General features: G+C 42.3%; 1 protein-coding gene and 1 pseudogene across 10 annotated transcripts in view; both read left to right on the forward strand.

Annotated features, from left to right (window-relative positions):
- CDC42BPA (CDC42 binding protein kinase alpha) overlaps positions 1 to 17407 on the forward strand; it is a 197622-nt gene that overhangs the window by 126894 nt on the left and 53321 nt on the right. For all 10 annotated transcript variants that reach the window (XR_004975057.1, XM_036355002.1, XM_036355003.1 and 7 more), the window contains 4 exons: positions 3777 to 3882; positions 10899 to 11023; positions 14605 to 14710; positions 15123 to 15271. Coding sequence is in view for 9 of the 10 variants with exons in the window: in XM_036355002.1 (XP_036210895.1) it covers positions 3777 to 3882; positions 10899 to 11023; positions 14605 to 14710; positions 15123 to 15271 (486 nt within the window). In the remaining variant the exon portion in view is untranslated. The remainder of the gene's footprint in view (positions 1 to 3776; positions 3883 to 10898; positions 11024 to 14604; positions 14711 to 15122; positions 15272 to 17407) is intronic.
- On the forward strand, positions 4672 to 8392 carry LOC118678877 (annotated as a pseudogene).

Consider the following 17407-nt stretch of genomic DNA (forward strand, 5'->3'; position numbering starts at 1 on the left):
AAATGGGCAAAGGACCTAAATAGACACCTTTCAAAAGAGGACATTCAGAAAGCCAAGAGACATATGAAAACATGCTCAAAGTCACTAATCATCCGAGAGATGCAAATCAAAACAACAATGAGGTACCATCTCACACCTGTCAGACTGGCTATCATCAACAAATCAACAAATGACAAGTGCTGGAGAGGATGTGGAGAAAAAGGAACACTTGTGCACTGCTGGTGGGAATGCAGACTGGTGCAGCCACTATGGAAGACAGTATGGAGTTTCCTTAAAAAACTGAAAATGGAACTCCCATTTGACCCTGTGATCCCACTTCTAGGAATATATCCCAAGAAACCAGAAACACCAATCAGAAAGGATATATGCACCCCTATGTTCATAGCAGCACAATTCACCATAGCTAAGATCTGGAAACAGCCTAAGTGCCCATCAGTAGATGAATGGATTAGAAAACTGTGGTACATCTACACGATGGAATACTATGCTGCTCTAAAAAGGAAGGAACTCTTACCATTTGCAACGTCATGGATGGAACTGGAGAGCATTATGCTAAGTGAAATAAGCCAGTCAATGAAGGAAAAATACCACATGATCTCACTCATTCATGGATAATAGAGACCATTATAAACTTTTGAACAATAATAGATACAGAGGCAGAGCTGCCTCAAACAGATTGTCAAACTGCAGCAGGAAGGCCGGGGAGGGTTGCGGGGCAGGAGGTAGGGGGGTAAGAGATCAACTAAAGGACTTGTATGCATGCATAGAAGCATAACCAGTGGACATAAGACATTGGGGGATAGGGGAGGCTAGGGGACTGTCTAGGGCGGGGGGATAAAATGGACACATATGTAATACCCTTTGTAATACTTTAAGCAATAAAAAAAATAAATAAAAAAAAAATAATATCAATCCCCCCCCCCAAAAAAAAAAAAAAAAAAAAGACCGTACCCTTTTATGTAAAAAAAAAAAAAAAAAAAAAAAAGAAACCTAAGTTTATTCATTTTGGTACATTCATTCAACAGAAGTGTTTTATTTTTTATTTATTTTTATTATTATTTTTGGGGGGTAAAACATTTTTTTTATTAAACCTTTATTGTTCAGATTATTACAGTTGTTCCTCTTTTTTCCTCCCATAGCTCCCCTCCACCCGGTTCCCACCCCACCCTCTGCCCTTACGTCCCCCCACTGTCCTCATCCATAGGTGCACGATCTTTGTCCATCTCTTCCCGCATCCCCCACACCCCTTTCCTCCCCCAAGAATAGTAAGTCCACTCCCTTTCTATGCCCCTGATTCTGTTATAATCACCAGTTCATTCTGTTCATCAGATTATTTATAAACTTGATTCTTAGATTCACTTGTTGATAGATGTGTATTTGTTGTTCATAATTTGTATCTTTACCTTTTTCTTCTTCTTCCTCTTCTTAAAGGATACCTTTCAGCATTTCATATAATCCTGGTTTGGTGGTGATGAACTCCTTTTCCTTATCTGTGAAGCTCTTTATCTGACCTTCAATTCTGAATGATAGCTTTGCTGGATAAAGTAATCTTGGTTGTAGGTTCTTGGCATTCATCACTTTGAATATTTCTTGCCACTCCCTTCTGGCCTGCAAAGTTTCTGTTGAAAAATCAGCTGACAGTCGTATGGGTATTCCCTTGTAGGTAACTGATTTTCTTTCTCTTGCTGCTTTTAAGATTCTCTCTTTGTCTTTTGCTCTTGGCATTTTAATTATGATGTGTCTTGGTGTGGTCCTCTTTGGATTCCTTTTGTTTGGGGTTCTCTGCGCTTCCTGGACCTGTAAGTCTATTTCTTTGACCAGGTAGGGGAGTTTTCTGTCATTATTTCTTCAAATATGTTTTCAATATCTTGGTCTCTCTCATCTTCTGGCACCCCTATAATTCTGATGTTGGTGCGCTTGAAGCTGTCCCAGAGGCTCCTTACACTATCATTGTATTTTTGGATTCTTTTTTCATTTTGCTTTTCTGGTTGGGTGTTTTTTGCTTCTTCGCATTTCAAATCTTTGCCTTGATTCTTGCGCTCCTCTGGTCTGCTGTTGGGAGTCTGTATAATATTCGTTATTTCAGTCCGTGTATGCTTAATTTCTAGTTGGTTCTTTATCACAACATCGAGGGTCTCATTAGATTTCTTGAGGATCTCAATAACTTTATCGGCGGCTTCTAGACAGTTCTTGAGAGACCTTAAAAGTGTGGTTTTGAACTCAATATCCTCCATTGACAGTTTTGTCCTGTTTCTTTGTCTCCGCATTTTTTATGCTTTCTTGGTGCACCCCCTTGTGGTCTTTGTGCGCAGTCTTGTTGTAGTTAAGCCTTGATTGTTGTAGTTAATACTAGGGGGATTTGACCTCCAGGCCAACTGGCTGTGAGAATCAGCTGTGTCTGCAGTGGGAAAACTTCTGTCCTCTAGGGAGGTGCTAATCTAGCCTTTGCCTGAGGCTATCTGGCAAATGGCTCTGTGCAGGGCTTGGGCGGGGCAGGTCGCACGGGATCAAACAGGGCTGGTGGAGGGAGCAGTTATGGCTGCTCTCAGTCCCGTCCCCAGAGGCTCTGCCTCTCAGAGTCCCAACAACCACTGCAAACCTCGGAGAGAGAGCTGCCCTCGCGTTCCTACCGATGCCAGACAGTCCCGCTTCTCCCATTTGAGTCTGGGTCCCTAGAGACTCGCCCAGAACTGGAGCTCAGAATCTGAGATTCCCTCCCGATTGAAAACGACAACCGTGCCCTCAGCTACCAGCCCGCTCCGCACGTACCTCGGCACCTTTGTATTTTCCGCACTGCGCCTCCTCTGAGCCTCGTATGCTCTTCTCTTTCCTTCTAGTTGAAGAATTTCCCCTCAGCCAGTCTTCCTGTGGTTCTGGGCGATGTCCGTTCTGTCTTTTAGTTGTATTTGTGAAGTGGTTGTTCGAGGCAGCTAACTCCGGTGTTTACCTATGCCGCCATCTTGGTTTTCTCCCAAATATTCTTAAATATAACAGATTCACATTATGACTATAGATAATAAGGAAAGTGGTATATTTGCTTGGATACAGGATGGTTTATTTTCCTGGAATTTATCATTTAAATTGTTATTTAGTCCATTTTAGTAATTTAGTAGTGCAAGGGATTTTTAAAAAATTACTTAAAAAATTTTTTAAAGGGATTACATTTTAAAAATCAAAATTATGTTCCTTGTTGAATCATAATAAAATTACCCAGAACTGATCCACATTGAATTTTATTTGCTGTTACTAACATCCTCCATCAAACTGCTGTAGATAAGCTTCTTAACATTTCTGCATCTTGTTATGTAAAAACTGATTCTCCTTTCTCCCTTATGAGGTTTTTAAAAGTCAGTTAGAACTGTGTTTACTTCTAAGGGGAATTACAGTTCTGCCCCCAGAACTATAATTTAAAGTAAACTTTATAATATTAAATTTGAGTATGCTGTATGTATATATGTGTATGCAGGTAGGTACTTAGATTAAGAAGGAAAGAAGGAAGTGAACACAATCCAGGAATCTACTAATCACAGATCTCTTCCTCAATTTTCAATTGAAAAACAAAGTAGATGCTATTAAGCAGACAAATCCATTTGTTATTTAAAAGGCAGTGATTGTGATTTTTAACTTTAAGGAAAAAGATTGGGATTTGGAATAGTCAAGATCTAAGTGACTTTCCAGGATAAAACGTATGGTGCAATAGCCCATCTGGGACACCATAATTTGACCTTTAATTCTATTCCTTTTTTTTTTCTTTTTTTCTTTTTTAATTGTGTTAGTCAAAGTGAAAGGGAAGAATTTGAAAATGAGTTCAAACAACAGTATGAACGAGAAAAGGTGTTATTAACTGAAGAAAATAAAAAACTGACAAGTGAACTTGATAAGGTGAGTGAGTGATCTCATTTGCATTCACTGAGCACATTTACATTCTGTCAGTGCTGTAATAGAAACTGTGGGTATAATTTTGTATTTGGTGTACATTTTGTTTATTATTCCTCCTTATATGCAAGGATGGCTTATTAGCACAGGCGTTTCCTTGTTGTACCAATCTGTACAGCAGTCTTCTGGAGAGAGGACATCTCATCTTATGCTTTGTCCCATTTATGTGTTTGTTTGTTTTAATATTTTTATTGATTTTAGAGAGGAAGGGAGAGGGAGCGAGAGATGGAAACATCAATGATGAGAGTCATTGATCAGCTGCGTCCTGCACGCCACACATTAGGGATTGAGCCCGCAACCCGGGCCTGTGCCCTGACCAGGAATGGAACTGTGACCTCCTGGTCCATAGGTCAGCACTCAATCACTGAGCCATGGCAGCCAGCCCCATGTATGTTGTTGAGTCTCTGTTCTTTACTGCACTTCCCATCTGTTCTCTTTTCTTATTCTGTACCTAATATTCATCACTGACCTCTGTCATGGCTAAGTTAAGGCTGGCCTTTAGTAAGAGCAGGAACAGTTAGTTCAAACTGGAGAAGTTTTGACAACTATAATATACTAGAGACCTGGTGCATGAATTTGTGAAGGGGTGGGATCCCTAGGCCTGGCCGGTGACCGGGTCCCATCAGGGCTGTCTCACCCAGTCCTGATCAGGCTGATCAGGGCCCAGCCAGCCACGGGGAGGGACTGTGGGAGGTAGGCCAGCCACGGGAGGTTGACTGTGGAAGCTCACTGACCACCAGGGGGCAGCTCCTGTGTTGATCGTCTGCCCCCTGGTGGTCAGAGCACGTCATAGTGACCAGTCGGAATTGTCACTTAGCCTTTTATATGTATAGATTCATGATGGAGGATTGACAATAGCTAGAAATAATAGTGTTGGTCCGTAAAAATCCAAAGAAGCCAACTCTGCCTAAACTCGATACCTTGAACAAAGAGCCAGAACCATAGGTTAAGCTTGTAAGTAGCCAGGTCAATGAACAGAATTTCAAATGCTTGAAGGAATGTTTCCCCATTTAGTGTATCAGATATTTGAAATGGCCATCATCCTGTATTTCTTGTGCCAGCAGCTCTTAACAAACAGTCGTAAAAATCCTAATATTAACCAGAATCTTTAATGCCTATATGTACATTTAAATAGGGTTTGGGTAATTGTGCTTTATAGTGATTTTCCTCCAATAAAAGTATCATGTTCAGTTGCTAGTAATTCCAATAAAAGACTGGAAGACTCTCCATTCTTTCTGTTTCCCATTGTGTTCCATATATATTTTCATTTTTTCTCAATACTTTCCCCAGGATTATTTCATTTTCTAAGCACTTAAATTTGACTTTGCTCGCCCTGGCTAATGAGTTGATAGGTTGGTTGGGCGTCGTCCTGTGCACCAAAAGGTTGCTAATTTGATTCCAAGTTAGGACATATGCCCAGGTTTCAGGCTCAATCCATGGTGGGAGATGTGAGGAGGCAGCCGATCGATTTTTCACTTCACATTGATGTTTCTCTCTCTCCCTCTCTCTCTCAAAAAATCAATAAAGATAAAGTTTTTAAAAAAATTTACTTTGCTTGTTTGGTTGAAAGCTACTTAAGAAAGAACTGGTAGTTCATTTTGTCAAGTTTTATAGAGCTGATGTGCACAAGCACTGGAAAATGGCCCAAGAAGTACAAATGAATTTTAAACTGAATAATGTTATATATATATAATGTAACAGTTATTTCTGCTATAATAAGACTAAGTCACATAATTGTTATTTCATATGTTTGACTAATACAACTACAAAATTAAAACATCATTTCTTTATTTGTGATGAAAGATGAGTAGCATGTTGAGAGCAAATTCATATGGTAGGTGAGCATTTAATGATGAGTGATACCAAGGAAATATTTAGTCCTGCAGAAATAAGGAAGGATTTGGGGTTTTTCTTTTTAACTTCTCCACTTTTGCTCCTTTTATTCAGCTTTAGCTTCTTCTTCTGTTTAACTCTCAGCCCACCTAACTGTACATCTTCACTGTTTCTGTCCATGTCTTCATTTTCTGGTTTGGTGTGAGTTGAGTGTTTCTCCATGAGGGGTAACTAAAGAATACCTTTGCCGCTGCTGCCCCAGCTGTTCTGGCGGAACCGCCTGAAGAGAAGTGAATTTCCTCTTCACAGTAGTTTAGGCCCCAAATGTGCCAACATGGTGGCACCCGGGTCTTAATCCAGAAAATGTGACCAAGACTAACTCGGTTCTCGGTTCCGCGAGGGCAGGCCTGGTGGGCACAGGCTGCTTGCGGATGTCCCTTATGAGGATGTCCCAGACGAGGATCGTTCTGCGGCCCAGCCTGAATCTCCGCTCCGCTGGTGGGCTCTGTAGTGCTCGGTTTATGGAGGGCAGCCCCAAGGGCCGGCAAATCCACCCGCAGTGGAGAATGGCACGGTGCCCCGCGGCGAAAAGCGCCCACCTGAAACCCAGGAGACGCGGTCACCGAGGGGTCCTCCAAGATTGCCTGCCCAGTGCCAATGAGTCTTCTACAACCCAGTGCAGGAGTGCAGCCGGGATCTGGCATGTGCTGTGATCACTGAGTTTGCTTGCATTCATCTTGGGGCCAAAGGAATCCAGATCAAGGTGCCAGGTGAAAAGGAGGTGCAGAAGGTGGTGGTGGGCTTGTCGGAGCAAGGGGAGCACAAGGCTGTATTGAAAGAGGGGGCAGACCCGGCCCCTGGACACCAGTCTCCAACAGCCACTGTGGGGAGATCTGTGAGGAAGGCCTGCGAGTGCGGGAGGGCCTGGTAGCCTCGGGTCTTCGTTTCATTCGCTTTGCCCGAGAGGTGCCTGGACTCCGATCCGCGGTTGCCAACGATGCCTCTGCCCGCGCTGTGGATCTCACCCGCCATAATGTGCAGCTAGCGAAGTGGCCCACCTGGTACAGCCCAGCCAGGCAGATGCCCGGATGCTGACGCACCAGCACCGGCGGGTGTCGGATCGGTTTTATGTGGCAGCCCTGCTCCTTTCCTGGATGCAGCTGTGCAGGCTGTGAGTGAAGGAGGACATGGCAGTGCTGGCGGGAACAGCAGGGAGACGCTACAGCAGGTACGAGGCCATGGCCCTCCAGAGCCGGGCCTGCCACGAGATGGCCCTGAGGATCGTCCTGCACAGCCTGGACCTCCGTGCTCACTGCTGTCAGCGCTTCGTGGTGCCACTGCTCAGCGTCAGTGCTGATTTCTAGACACGTGTTTTTTTCGTGTCTTCACCAGCCAGGCCAAGGTCAAGGCTTCAACCAGCAGTGGGCTCTGGTGTTCCCTGTGTGGGCGCCTTGGCAAAGCATCAGGGGCCTCTGGTGGCCAGGTCAAGTTCTCTGCAGCCTGCGGTCCCCCTGCGGCCCCTGAGTGTGAGCAGCGGCACCAGCTCGGTGACTCCGTATGGGTGGAGCCCATCCATGACCTGGATTTTGTGGGCCGTGTCCTAGAGGCCATGAGCACCAACCCCGGCCGGTTCCATACTTCAGAGCGGATCCGAGGAGTCCTGAGCGTCGTCACCGAGGAGCTGCTGGACATGCCTCTGTGCTATACGCTGGACCAGCTGAGCAGCACCATCCACTGTAGCACACCCAGCCTCCTGCAGCTGTGATCAGCCCTCCTCCATGCTGGCTTCCGGGTCTCGCTCTCCACACCTGTAAGAATGCTGTGAAGACGGACGCCCCCGCCTCAGCCCTCCTCCATGCTGGCTTCCAGGTCTCGCTCTCCACACCTGTAAGAATGCTGTGAAGACGGACGCCCCCGCCTCAGCCCTCTGGGACATCATGCACTGCTGGGAGAAGGAGTGCCCAGTGAAACGAGAGCGGCCATCTGAGACCAGCCCGGCCTCCCGCATTCTCAGTGTGGAGCCCAGGCTACAGGCCAACTTCACCATCAGGATGATGCCAACCCCAGCTCCCGCCAGCGAGGACTCGGGCACTTCCAGGCCAACCCCGAGGCCAACTGGGGCCCACGGCCCCATGCCCAGCCAGGGGTAAGGCAGTGGGCAAAGCTATGGAGGACAGAGGCAGATTGCTCCAGAATAAGAGAAGGGAACCAGCTGAGGATCTGGCCCAGTGGGCTGCCCGGCTTAAGACATTTCCTTGCAAGAAATTTAAGAAGGGCACCTGTCAATGGGGGGACCAGTGCTGTCACTCACACAGATCCCTGACCCCCAAGGCCACTGCTGAAGCTGTCCCCACTGACTGCCCACAGACCCCCAACCAGAAGCCCCCTGGGTCTGGGGCCACCACTGGTCCAGGTGTAGATTGAGCCAATAAAGAGATTTCACCTTGAAAAAAACACACACACACACACACACACACACACAAAAACACCAGTATTTTAGATATAGAAGCCAAAAAGCAATTATTATGTTAATCTTGAAACTTAAATAACTTTTATAACTAATACATTTTCACATTTACATTTTTAAACTCCAAAAATAAAAAGAAAGTAGAAAAAAAGTTTATTTCCAGAAGTCTGCAAGTTTCACTTTTTATTAACTTATTGCAAATAAAATTAGCCATGAATTCCATGGAGTAAAAGTAAATGGTTTCTAGTAAGAAAATATTTCATTTGCATCTTGTTTATATTTTACATAAAAGCAAAATTACAAAATATGTGGAAAATGTTCGCCATGAAAGGTACCCATGATGTCATCATCACAAACAACTGTTCTTATTTTGTTTCTTTTCAAGTTTTGTTTGTGTACATATTTATAATAATAAAAGCATAACATGCTCATTAGACCAGACAGCCGAACGACCTTCCAGACAAAGCTGGGGCCACGAGGGCCAGGCCCCTTGCACGAATTTTGTGCATTGGGCCTCTAGTTACTACATAAATGCAGTCATACATACATCCTATTTTTAATCTGCCTTTTTCACTTAAAATGTTATGAGCATTTTCCATATTTCTGTGTAGTCTTAGAATTATTATGAGCCAGATACATTAAAGTACAAATATAAATTCCCAAACATACAAAATGAACTGATACTTAGGGAAATTGACTCTGTGCCAGTCCTCTTCTGAGTTACTTTATTTGAATAACGTAACTCTCCCAATACCTCTCTAAGGTATACTCTAGTCCAGCCGTGGGCAAACTACGGCCCGAGGGCCAGATCCGGCCCGTTCGGCAGTTCTATCCGGCCTGCGGAGCCAAAAGAGCGGAGGGTTCTCTTGCTCTCCCCTCCGCTCCTTCACCAGCAGCAGTGTTAACATGGCAATGTCGGGAAACACGGCCGCAGCTCCTTCTTCTGAGTCCAGTTTAAGAACCCATTGTGGCCCTCGAGTCAAAAAGTTTGCCCACCCCTGCTCTAGTCTCACATTTTATACACTGAGGCAAAGGGAGATGAAGCTCCTTTTCTGAAGACCGGTAGTCTGTTTCCAGAGTCCATGCTTTTATTTAGTAACAATGGAAAGATTAACTTTTTTTCTGAATAAATCTATTTAAAACAACTTGTAGCTATTGTAACATGGCCGTGCAAAATCTGCATTTCCTTCTCCTGCAAATCTCCCACCAAAACCCCAACCACAAATTACTTGGAAGGGCTGTCAAAAACAATGGTAATAAAAAAATTTTAAAAAAAGATGTGTTGCAGGAATTAGTGAAGACACTGCATCTGCAGAAAACAGTCTCAGAAACAGCTGGTGGACTTGTGGCTCTGCTAGCATGAAGAGTTGATGAATCCTCCCACTGGTCAAAGTGCACACTTACCAAAAACAGTCACTTCAGGGCTCTTGGAATTAGCCAGAGGAAGACAGAGCCTTGCTGAGGTCATTTAAGGAATGTCCAGTCCAGTGGGGAGACACCGTGTTAGTGGGTTGGGCTCATCTCTGTCCTTCTCTCTATAGAATCTTGGTCAGTAAAGTCTTGGCTGCCTTCTTACCTCCCCAATGCCTTTCTGCGGATGAGTATTGTAGGAAGTATTCCTATAGCATGAAAAAATGTAATCCAGTCTCTGATACTCTGTTATAGCAGCCTGAATGGACTGAGCTAGGAACCTATAAATACGAGACTTGGAAGACCCAGCAACCTCATTAAGCTATGTTTACTGTTGGTGTCATGACTTAATTTAACAAACTTAAGTTTTTTGATATTTGGGGATAACTTTTTGAACAGTTACTACCTATGTGATGATATCAAGAAATTTGTTAAATTTGTTAAAAATAATATTATGGTTATATTTAAAGAGAGCCTGTTTTCTAGAGCTTTCTATACACAGAAATGTATATAGATAAAATATGATGTCTGGTACTTGCTTCAAAATAATACAGGAGGATGGGTAAGAAAACAGGAGTACAGATGAATTAACACTGACATTGAGTGCGATTAATTGTTGAACATGGATGATGGGCTCACTTATACTATACATCCATTCTTATATGTGCTTATAATTGTTATACTTTTTTTAAAAAGAGGATGAATAGAAGCATCATACAGACCATCCAACTTCAGAGGGAAGGTGGGGGAGGGGTGAGATAGCAACCAAAGGACTCGTATGCATGCATATAAGCATAAACGGTGGACACAGACAGTGGGAGGCTGAGAGCATGTGCTGGGGGGAGGGGTGGGAACGACCAGGAAAGGTCAGTGGAGGGAAAAGGAGACATATATAATACTTTAAACAATAAAGAATTTTTAAAAAGAGGATGACAGACATTTTCAGACCAAAAAAAAAAAAGAGAGAGAGAGAGACGTTGTTTCTGGCAGAATTGGAGAGTTCTTCTGGCAAATGGAGAATGTTCACAAATGGAATCAATTCAATGTAGGGAGAAAGGGGGGAAAGCAAAGGCAGAGGGAGACTTCAGAGAGTAATTGATGTTTCCAAACCCGTGACCAGAGGGGTAATAGTGAGGGGTCAGTAAGACAAGCATTTTTGAGTGGAATATGGTGAATTTAAGATTGAACAAGAGGCATCTGAGTACCTTGAGTTCCTGGTCCTAAAAGTCACGTGTCTTGAAACGCCTTTCAGCTCACCGCTCTGTATGAGAACCTAAGTGTACGCAACCGGCAGCTGGAGGAAGAAGTAAAAGACCTCGCAGACAAGAAGGAATCAGTGGCGCATTGGGAAGCCCAAATCACAGAGATCATTCAGTGGTGAGCACCCTTCAGTGGCTTTGGGGGTGATGGTGGACATAGCTCACGTCGGCATGAATTCCGGGAGGTGACTTCACACGTTACCTTAGTTTTTGCTATGAAAAAATGTTACTCTAAAAGCATAGTTTTATTACTGATGTTATTACTGATTTGTGTTCTGCCGTGTTTTCCATTCCGTTCCCTAACTCCAACAGATACCCACGTCAGCTTTACACAGCATCATTGAAACACGGTGTTTCTTTCCAAGAAAAGAAACTGGGTTTTTTTCTCCTAAGACAGTTGGTCCTTAAAGGATAGAAGAAAGTCATTCACTAGCTATAGATGTTCCTTTCTAAGATCAAAATTGCTGTATTTATGGTTATTTAAGAAACAGAAAGCCTGGAGGAACACTCAGAGACTGAAGATGCACTAGCACCGTCCTCCGTATTATAACAGATTGGCTCACCATGGCATCTTACAAACCTATGTGGGTCCAGTTTAATTTTAGCAACTGCTCTTTAAGCTTTTTGGATTTCATGTGGAATAATTTACCTTAGTAACCTTCATATTAATTCACTCATTAAAATAATTATTCTAGTATTTGTATATATATATATTTTTTTTTAAATATATTTTATTGATTTTTCACAGAGAGGAAGGGAGAGAGATAGAGAGTTAGAAACATCGATGAGAGAGAAACATCGATCAGCTGCCTCCTGCACATCTCCCACTGGGGATATGCCCACAACCCAGGTACATGCCCTTGACCGGAATCGAACCTGGGACCTTTCAGTCCGCAGGCCGACGCTCTATCCACTGAGCCAAACCGGTTTCGGCTGTATATATTTTTAATACATGAGAAAAGTGGAAGCAAATGGGGACTTTATTTTCTAATAAAAATAGTTTAACTTTTTATATTTATTTTTTAGTTTTTTTACTTTTTGATAAATCATGGATATTTAATTTAACTCGTTTCTTCACATATTTATAGACCAATCATTCAGTAGAAATTTTAGTTTCTTGTGCTCTTATTTTGGTTCTTTAAGCATTTTTCCCCATTTTCCTTATACCAGGTTAATATCCTTAAAATCAAAAGTGAATAAACACTCTTTTAAGAAATCTTACCCAAATGACTCAAGTATCATGATATTGGCTTAACTGTGGATCTGTTATGTTAACTTATGTTGAGCTTAATAATGTGATTATTCAGTGACTATCTAAAGGAAAATGTCCCAGTTGTGGAAATCTGGTTGTGTTCCAAGCAATACAGTTAAATAGTTTATTAATGTTTAATTTATGTCCTAGTCATCAAGTCTGCATTTCTTTTATTTTTCTTTTTTTAAAAATTGTCATTATTTTTAATCCTCACCCGAGGATATTTTTCCATTGGTGTTTAGAGAGGGTGACAGAGGTAAAGACAGAGAGCAATATCAATGTGAGAGAAACACATCGATTGGTTGCCTCCTGCAGGCGCCCTGACCAGGGTTGGAAGGAACCTGCAACCCAGCCGAGATACGTGCCTTTGACCAGAATCGATCCCGGGACCCTTTGGTCCGCAGGCAGATGCTCTATCCACTGAGCCAAACTGGCTAGGGCAAGTCTACATTTCTGAAGCAAAATCATTTTAATCATTAGCCAAGCTTATATAAAAATATTACAACTATTTATTTGTAATTCCATTATTCTTTAATCAGATTTGTTATTAAGGTATTGCTGAAAATGCCTTCATAGAAGACAAAGCTGACCCGGCCAGAGCCTGAGCTCCTAGCCCACTGGTCTCCGGAGCCTGCGTGACGGGTGCGGGTGGGGTGGGCAGTGGGCCTGGGAAAGGAAGGCAGCCTCAGTGTAGACAGGATGAAAGTGAAAGTTTTTATGTAATCCCACAAATTGCTCATTTTACGTTTTTCCTATTCAAGTGAAATGTGCAAAAGAAATCAGGAATACAAAGAAGTCACTTTGCTTAAAAGCTGATATTTAAAAATGGTCGTGTATTAAAAAACAAATTATTAAATACTTAACAGGCTAAAAGAAAAAGATATACTCCTTGTCCTCAGAGTTCTCACCTACTTGAAAATCACTCTGATATACTCTACCCAAGGCTATGAAGGTCAGGAGTCTCAGCTATTTTCAGTGTGTAGCGTGGGATAGTCAAGATGAAGCAATGCAAACAGTTTCGGAAACTTGTAATATTCAGTAGTCCCCACTTATCTGCAATTTTGCTTTCCGTGATTTCACTTACCCGTAGTCAACCACAGCCTGAAAATATTAAAAGGAAAATTCCAGAAATAAACAATTCATAAGCTTTAAGAGGGGCACTATTCTGGTGTAATGAAGTCTTGCACTATCCCACTCCATCCCGTCTGGGACATGAATCATCCCCTGACTACTCGGGAGTCTGAATTCTAAGGGCGCTAAAATAAGGGTTAAGATTTAAATTCGTGTGCTGTACGCATCACAGGTACGTGTTAATTTCCCTGAAATATACTTTCCTCATAGCTGTTCAGTGGCCTGTATTTTCTCTTTGAAAACAACCACCCTGCACAAAGTAAATAGTGTGTTAGAATATACTGCTGAGCATTGCAAATGTCAACGTTTTTCTGTGTGGAATTATAGCTGTCTGTGTACAGATAATTTTCATTCCTGAGAACAGGACCTTTTGTAGATTTTCATACACTGGCACCCCTTGACCCTCTTCTTCCCTTGTTTGGGAGGAGATGTAACAAAAAGCAGACTTTCTCTTGACAAATTCTAGCATGTGGAATTTGTTTTATTTTCTCTTTTATTATTTTTTAATATTTTTACTTGTTTCAGAGAGGAAGGGAGAGGGGGAGAGAGAGAGAGAAACATCAATGATGTGAGAGAACAATTGATCGGCTGCCTCCTGCACACACCCTAGTGGGGATCGAGCCCCCAACCCAGACATGTGCCCTGGTTGGGAATCAAACCCTGACCTCCTGGTACATAGGCTGATGCTTGACCACTGAGCCACACTGGCTGGGGTGGGATATGTTTTATTAAATAAAATTTGAAAATATTTCTACCTAAAGTTATAATACTTGCATCAGCATAAATATAAACTGAGTTTTAGTAACCTTTAATCTTTTTTCGTTGGTTATTTTACTTACCATTTTAGAAAACAGAAGAACTTTATTACAATACAACTTTGATTTTTGCAGAATATGTTTTTTAATAAGTTTCTAAATACACATATTTCAATTATAAGAATGGTGTGTTATGTTTTTATATAGCATAAAATGGCAGAATCCAATTAATGAGAAATCTTAATATTTTTTGGAAATCATGAGAGGGGGTTAACGTTAGATTAAAAGAGTGTTACTTCTGTGGTTTATGGGTGAAGTTTTAGGGATTTATGAGGGAGGAGTAATTTGGACTTAACTAAACACGGCCAGCTTTCATTTGTCCAGTGGACATTTCCCCACTTGTCGACATGCAGTGGTGCTCTGGTAGAACTTTAGAAAGAAGGTATGTGAGGACATCTTTAAATTTCTGTCACTTTTCACTTATTTCTTTGTGATGCTTTAAAATAAGTTTTTCTTTCTGTTTAATGTTGTGCTTTATCTCTGTCTTTATATGCATTTTAGGGTCAGTGATGAGAAGGACGCACGAGGATACCTTCAGGCCTTAGCTTCGAAAATGACTGAGGAGTTGGAAGCATTAAGAAACTCCAGCTTGGGCACACGAGCAACAGTAAGCGGCCGTTCTGCACAGAGACTCGCCCGAACGCAGGCAGGGAGCTCAGAAACACTGATGAACCTGAGCGCTTTCACCAGTTTGTCTGGGCTTTAGCCGACTGTGAAGTTTTCCATGAGAAGTCAGTCAGTCCAGGTCTTTTCCAGTTTAGGAAATCTTAACACATAGCTGCTTAACTAAAGTTTGCATGGCTAGTTAGTATTGACAACAACTGTAAAAAAAAACTTACTTATTTTTGAGTCTACAGTTGTTTCTGAATTTAATGAAAAATATGTTTTCACAAGCAATGTGCTTATTCTGTTTTATTAGAGAAAGATAATACTTTTAAGTAGTTTCCAACTTCACTTGGATTACTAAATTTGAATGTAAAAAATAGAATAGAGCTAAAAACAGTCATATTATTTCATAGGATATGCCCTGGAAAATGCGTCGTTTTGCGAAACTGGATATGTCAGCTAGACTGGAGTTACAGTCAGCTCTGGACGCAGAAATAAGAGCCAAACAGGCCATCCAAGAAGAGCTAAATAAAGTTAAAGCATCTAACATCATAACAGAATGGTAAGACTGAATAATATGGTCCTACTGGAATAACTTCTACGTTGGACCAAAAGTATTTGGAGAGAAGTTACATGTTTAGTTTCCTATGACTTTTTCTTTAAAGTGATGACCCAGAAATGGTTATGAAGATTTGAAAATGACTAGATGCTCTCAAACCTTTTCTGCAGTGGTGGAATTTTAATACAGCCTTGTTTCCTCAGACTTGCCCGTAAAGTGGAATGGATAGTACCAATTAATATTCTCTTATTTACTCTTCCCCTGATTTGTAAAATTTAATTGACTTTCATATTTTATTCCATTAAATCCCCACTTCTCTCATGTTCAAGAACATCATATTAACATTAAAATGCAACATGTGGTCAGAACAAAATACAGTCATCTGAAAATTCTGGCCATAAATCTTTTACAAATGAAGGTTCTGTTGATGGTAAATTTTATAATGATATGATATATTTTAATTACTGTTCATGTTCTTTTATGGGTATAAAAACAAGTATATCCCCACAGTCTCTGGGAAAGTTAGCTATGAATACATTCCCTCAGTTCTTATCACAACAGTAGACCAATTTGTATTCTGAATAAATAAATGGTCAAGTGAAAATCATAATTGGACTGGATATAAACATGGTTTGAGAGCAAGTTAGTGTAGGTGACATAGAGGAACAATAGAAAGTTCTTAAAATGAAGATTTTAAAAAATTTCTTTTGGAGACTCCAAAGTGTTCAGTCATGAAAAGAAATATAGTCCCATAAATTCAGTTTTGAATGGTGTGAAGCCTTAGTCTTTAAACTGTAGTCATTAATGTTTTGAATAAACTCAGAGGCCAGATAAATGGCAGCCCAGTTGAATTATAAAGCCTTGATATAAATAATCTAGATATAAATTAAGAGTGTTTTACTTAAATGTGCTAGTGTGACTTGAAAATGGAAAAAAGAAAAAGCTTTTTCTGGAGAATATGAATTCGATCCCAGCATAAAGAGCTGTTAAATAAGAAGAGAAAAGGGCCTGGGGGAGCCTGTTTCAGTGTGAGGGAGAGGCGTGTCCTCCCCCCTCCTGGCCCTGCCTCCAGCTGAGGAAAGTGCATCTCTACCCAACCCAGGAGAGCGGGCAGCCCCGCCCCCCCGCCCCCCCCCCCCCCCCCCGCGCCCCTGCCCCCAATGCTGTAGGACGCAGATTCCATCGTGGTGGATTGGAAACAAAGAACTGATAGAACCTGCCTCATGACTCCGGAAGGTGAAGAACAGAACTTCTTTACCCCCATCAGTAGCAGACTGGGGCCCCGTTAGTGTGGACAGTGGGGCTGCAAAGAGAACCCATGTGCAGATGTCCAGCTGGCTACCAGTAGGGCTGATTGCACAGATCACTGTAACCCCCCAAGTCTCCACACCCCACACACACTTCCATCAAGAGAAAGAGTTCGGCATCTGGATTACATGTTGAATGTGGAAAGTGGGGTGGTACATAGTAGGAGCTTATTAGAGTTAGCTCTCTTTGCTATTAAAGAGAGAACATTAAAATCCATGAAAAGATCAGAACATATATAAATAGCCTTGTGCCAAGTCCTGCTAAAAGTTAAAAAACAACAACACACACACAGAAGTCCAAAAGTGGGTCCAGGTCACTGGCTGCTTCAAGGAGAAGAGAGCCAGGGAGGAAACCTACTGGTTGGCCCGAGCCTAGATCTAGGCTCAGAGACAAGGAAGTCAAGAGCCCTCGCAGCAGGGACTGGAACGAGAGACACATTGCAGGGTCCTCCACTTCCTTCCTTAGTGCCAGCTGTGGGAGGAAGGACATGCCAGTCAGTGCTCTGTACCCTGGCTTCCCCTCCCAGGATCACTATGCCATTTCCTCAACACACATTCTCTTTCATTGCCTGGAGTAAACTGTAAAGAAACCACTTTTTAAGTGAAGAGAATCCAAAAATATTCTTGGAAACCTTCAATATGTGGTCAGGGAGCTCTGACAGAAAATATGCGATGAACCCAGCACATTGCAGCACCAGTGTGCCACCTACAGACTGCACCCACTGGAAACAGTGTCACCCTGCCCCTTGGGAAGGTGCAGAGAGGATGGGAAAATCGAGCTGAACCTCAGGATTGTGCCTCCAGAATGTTGCCAAGGAGGACGAACGCCTGA

This window comes from Myotis myotis, unplaced genomic scaffold (genome assembly GCF_014108235.1).
Source record: "Myotis myotis isolate mMyoMyo1 unplaced genomic scaffold, mMyoMyo1.p scaffold_m19_p_21, whole genome shotgun sequence".
Lineage (NCBI taxonomy): Eukaryota > Metazoa > Chordata > Mammalia > Chiroptera > Vespertilionidae > Myotis > Myotis myotis.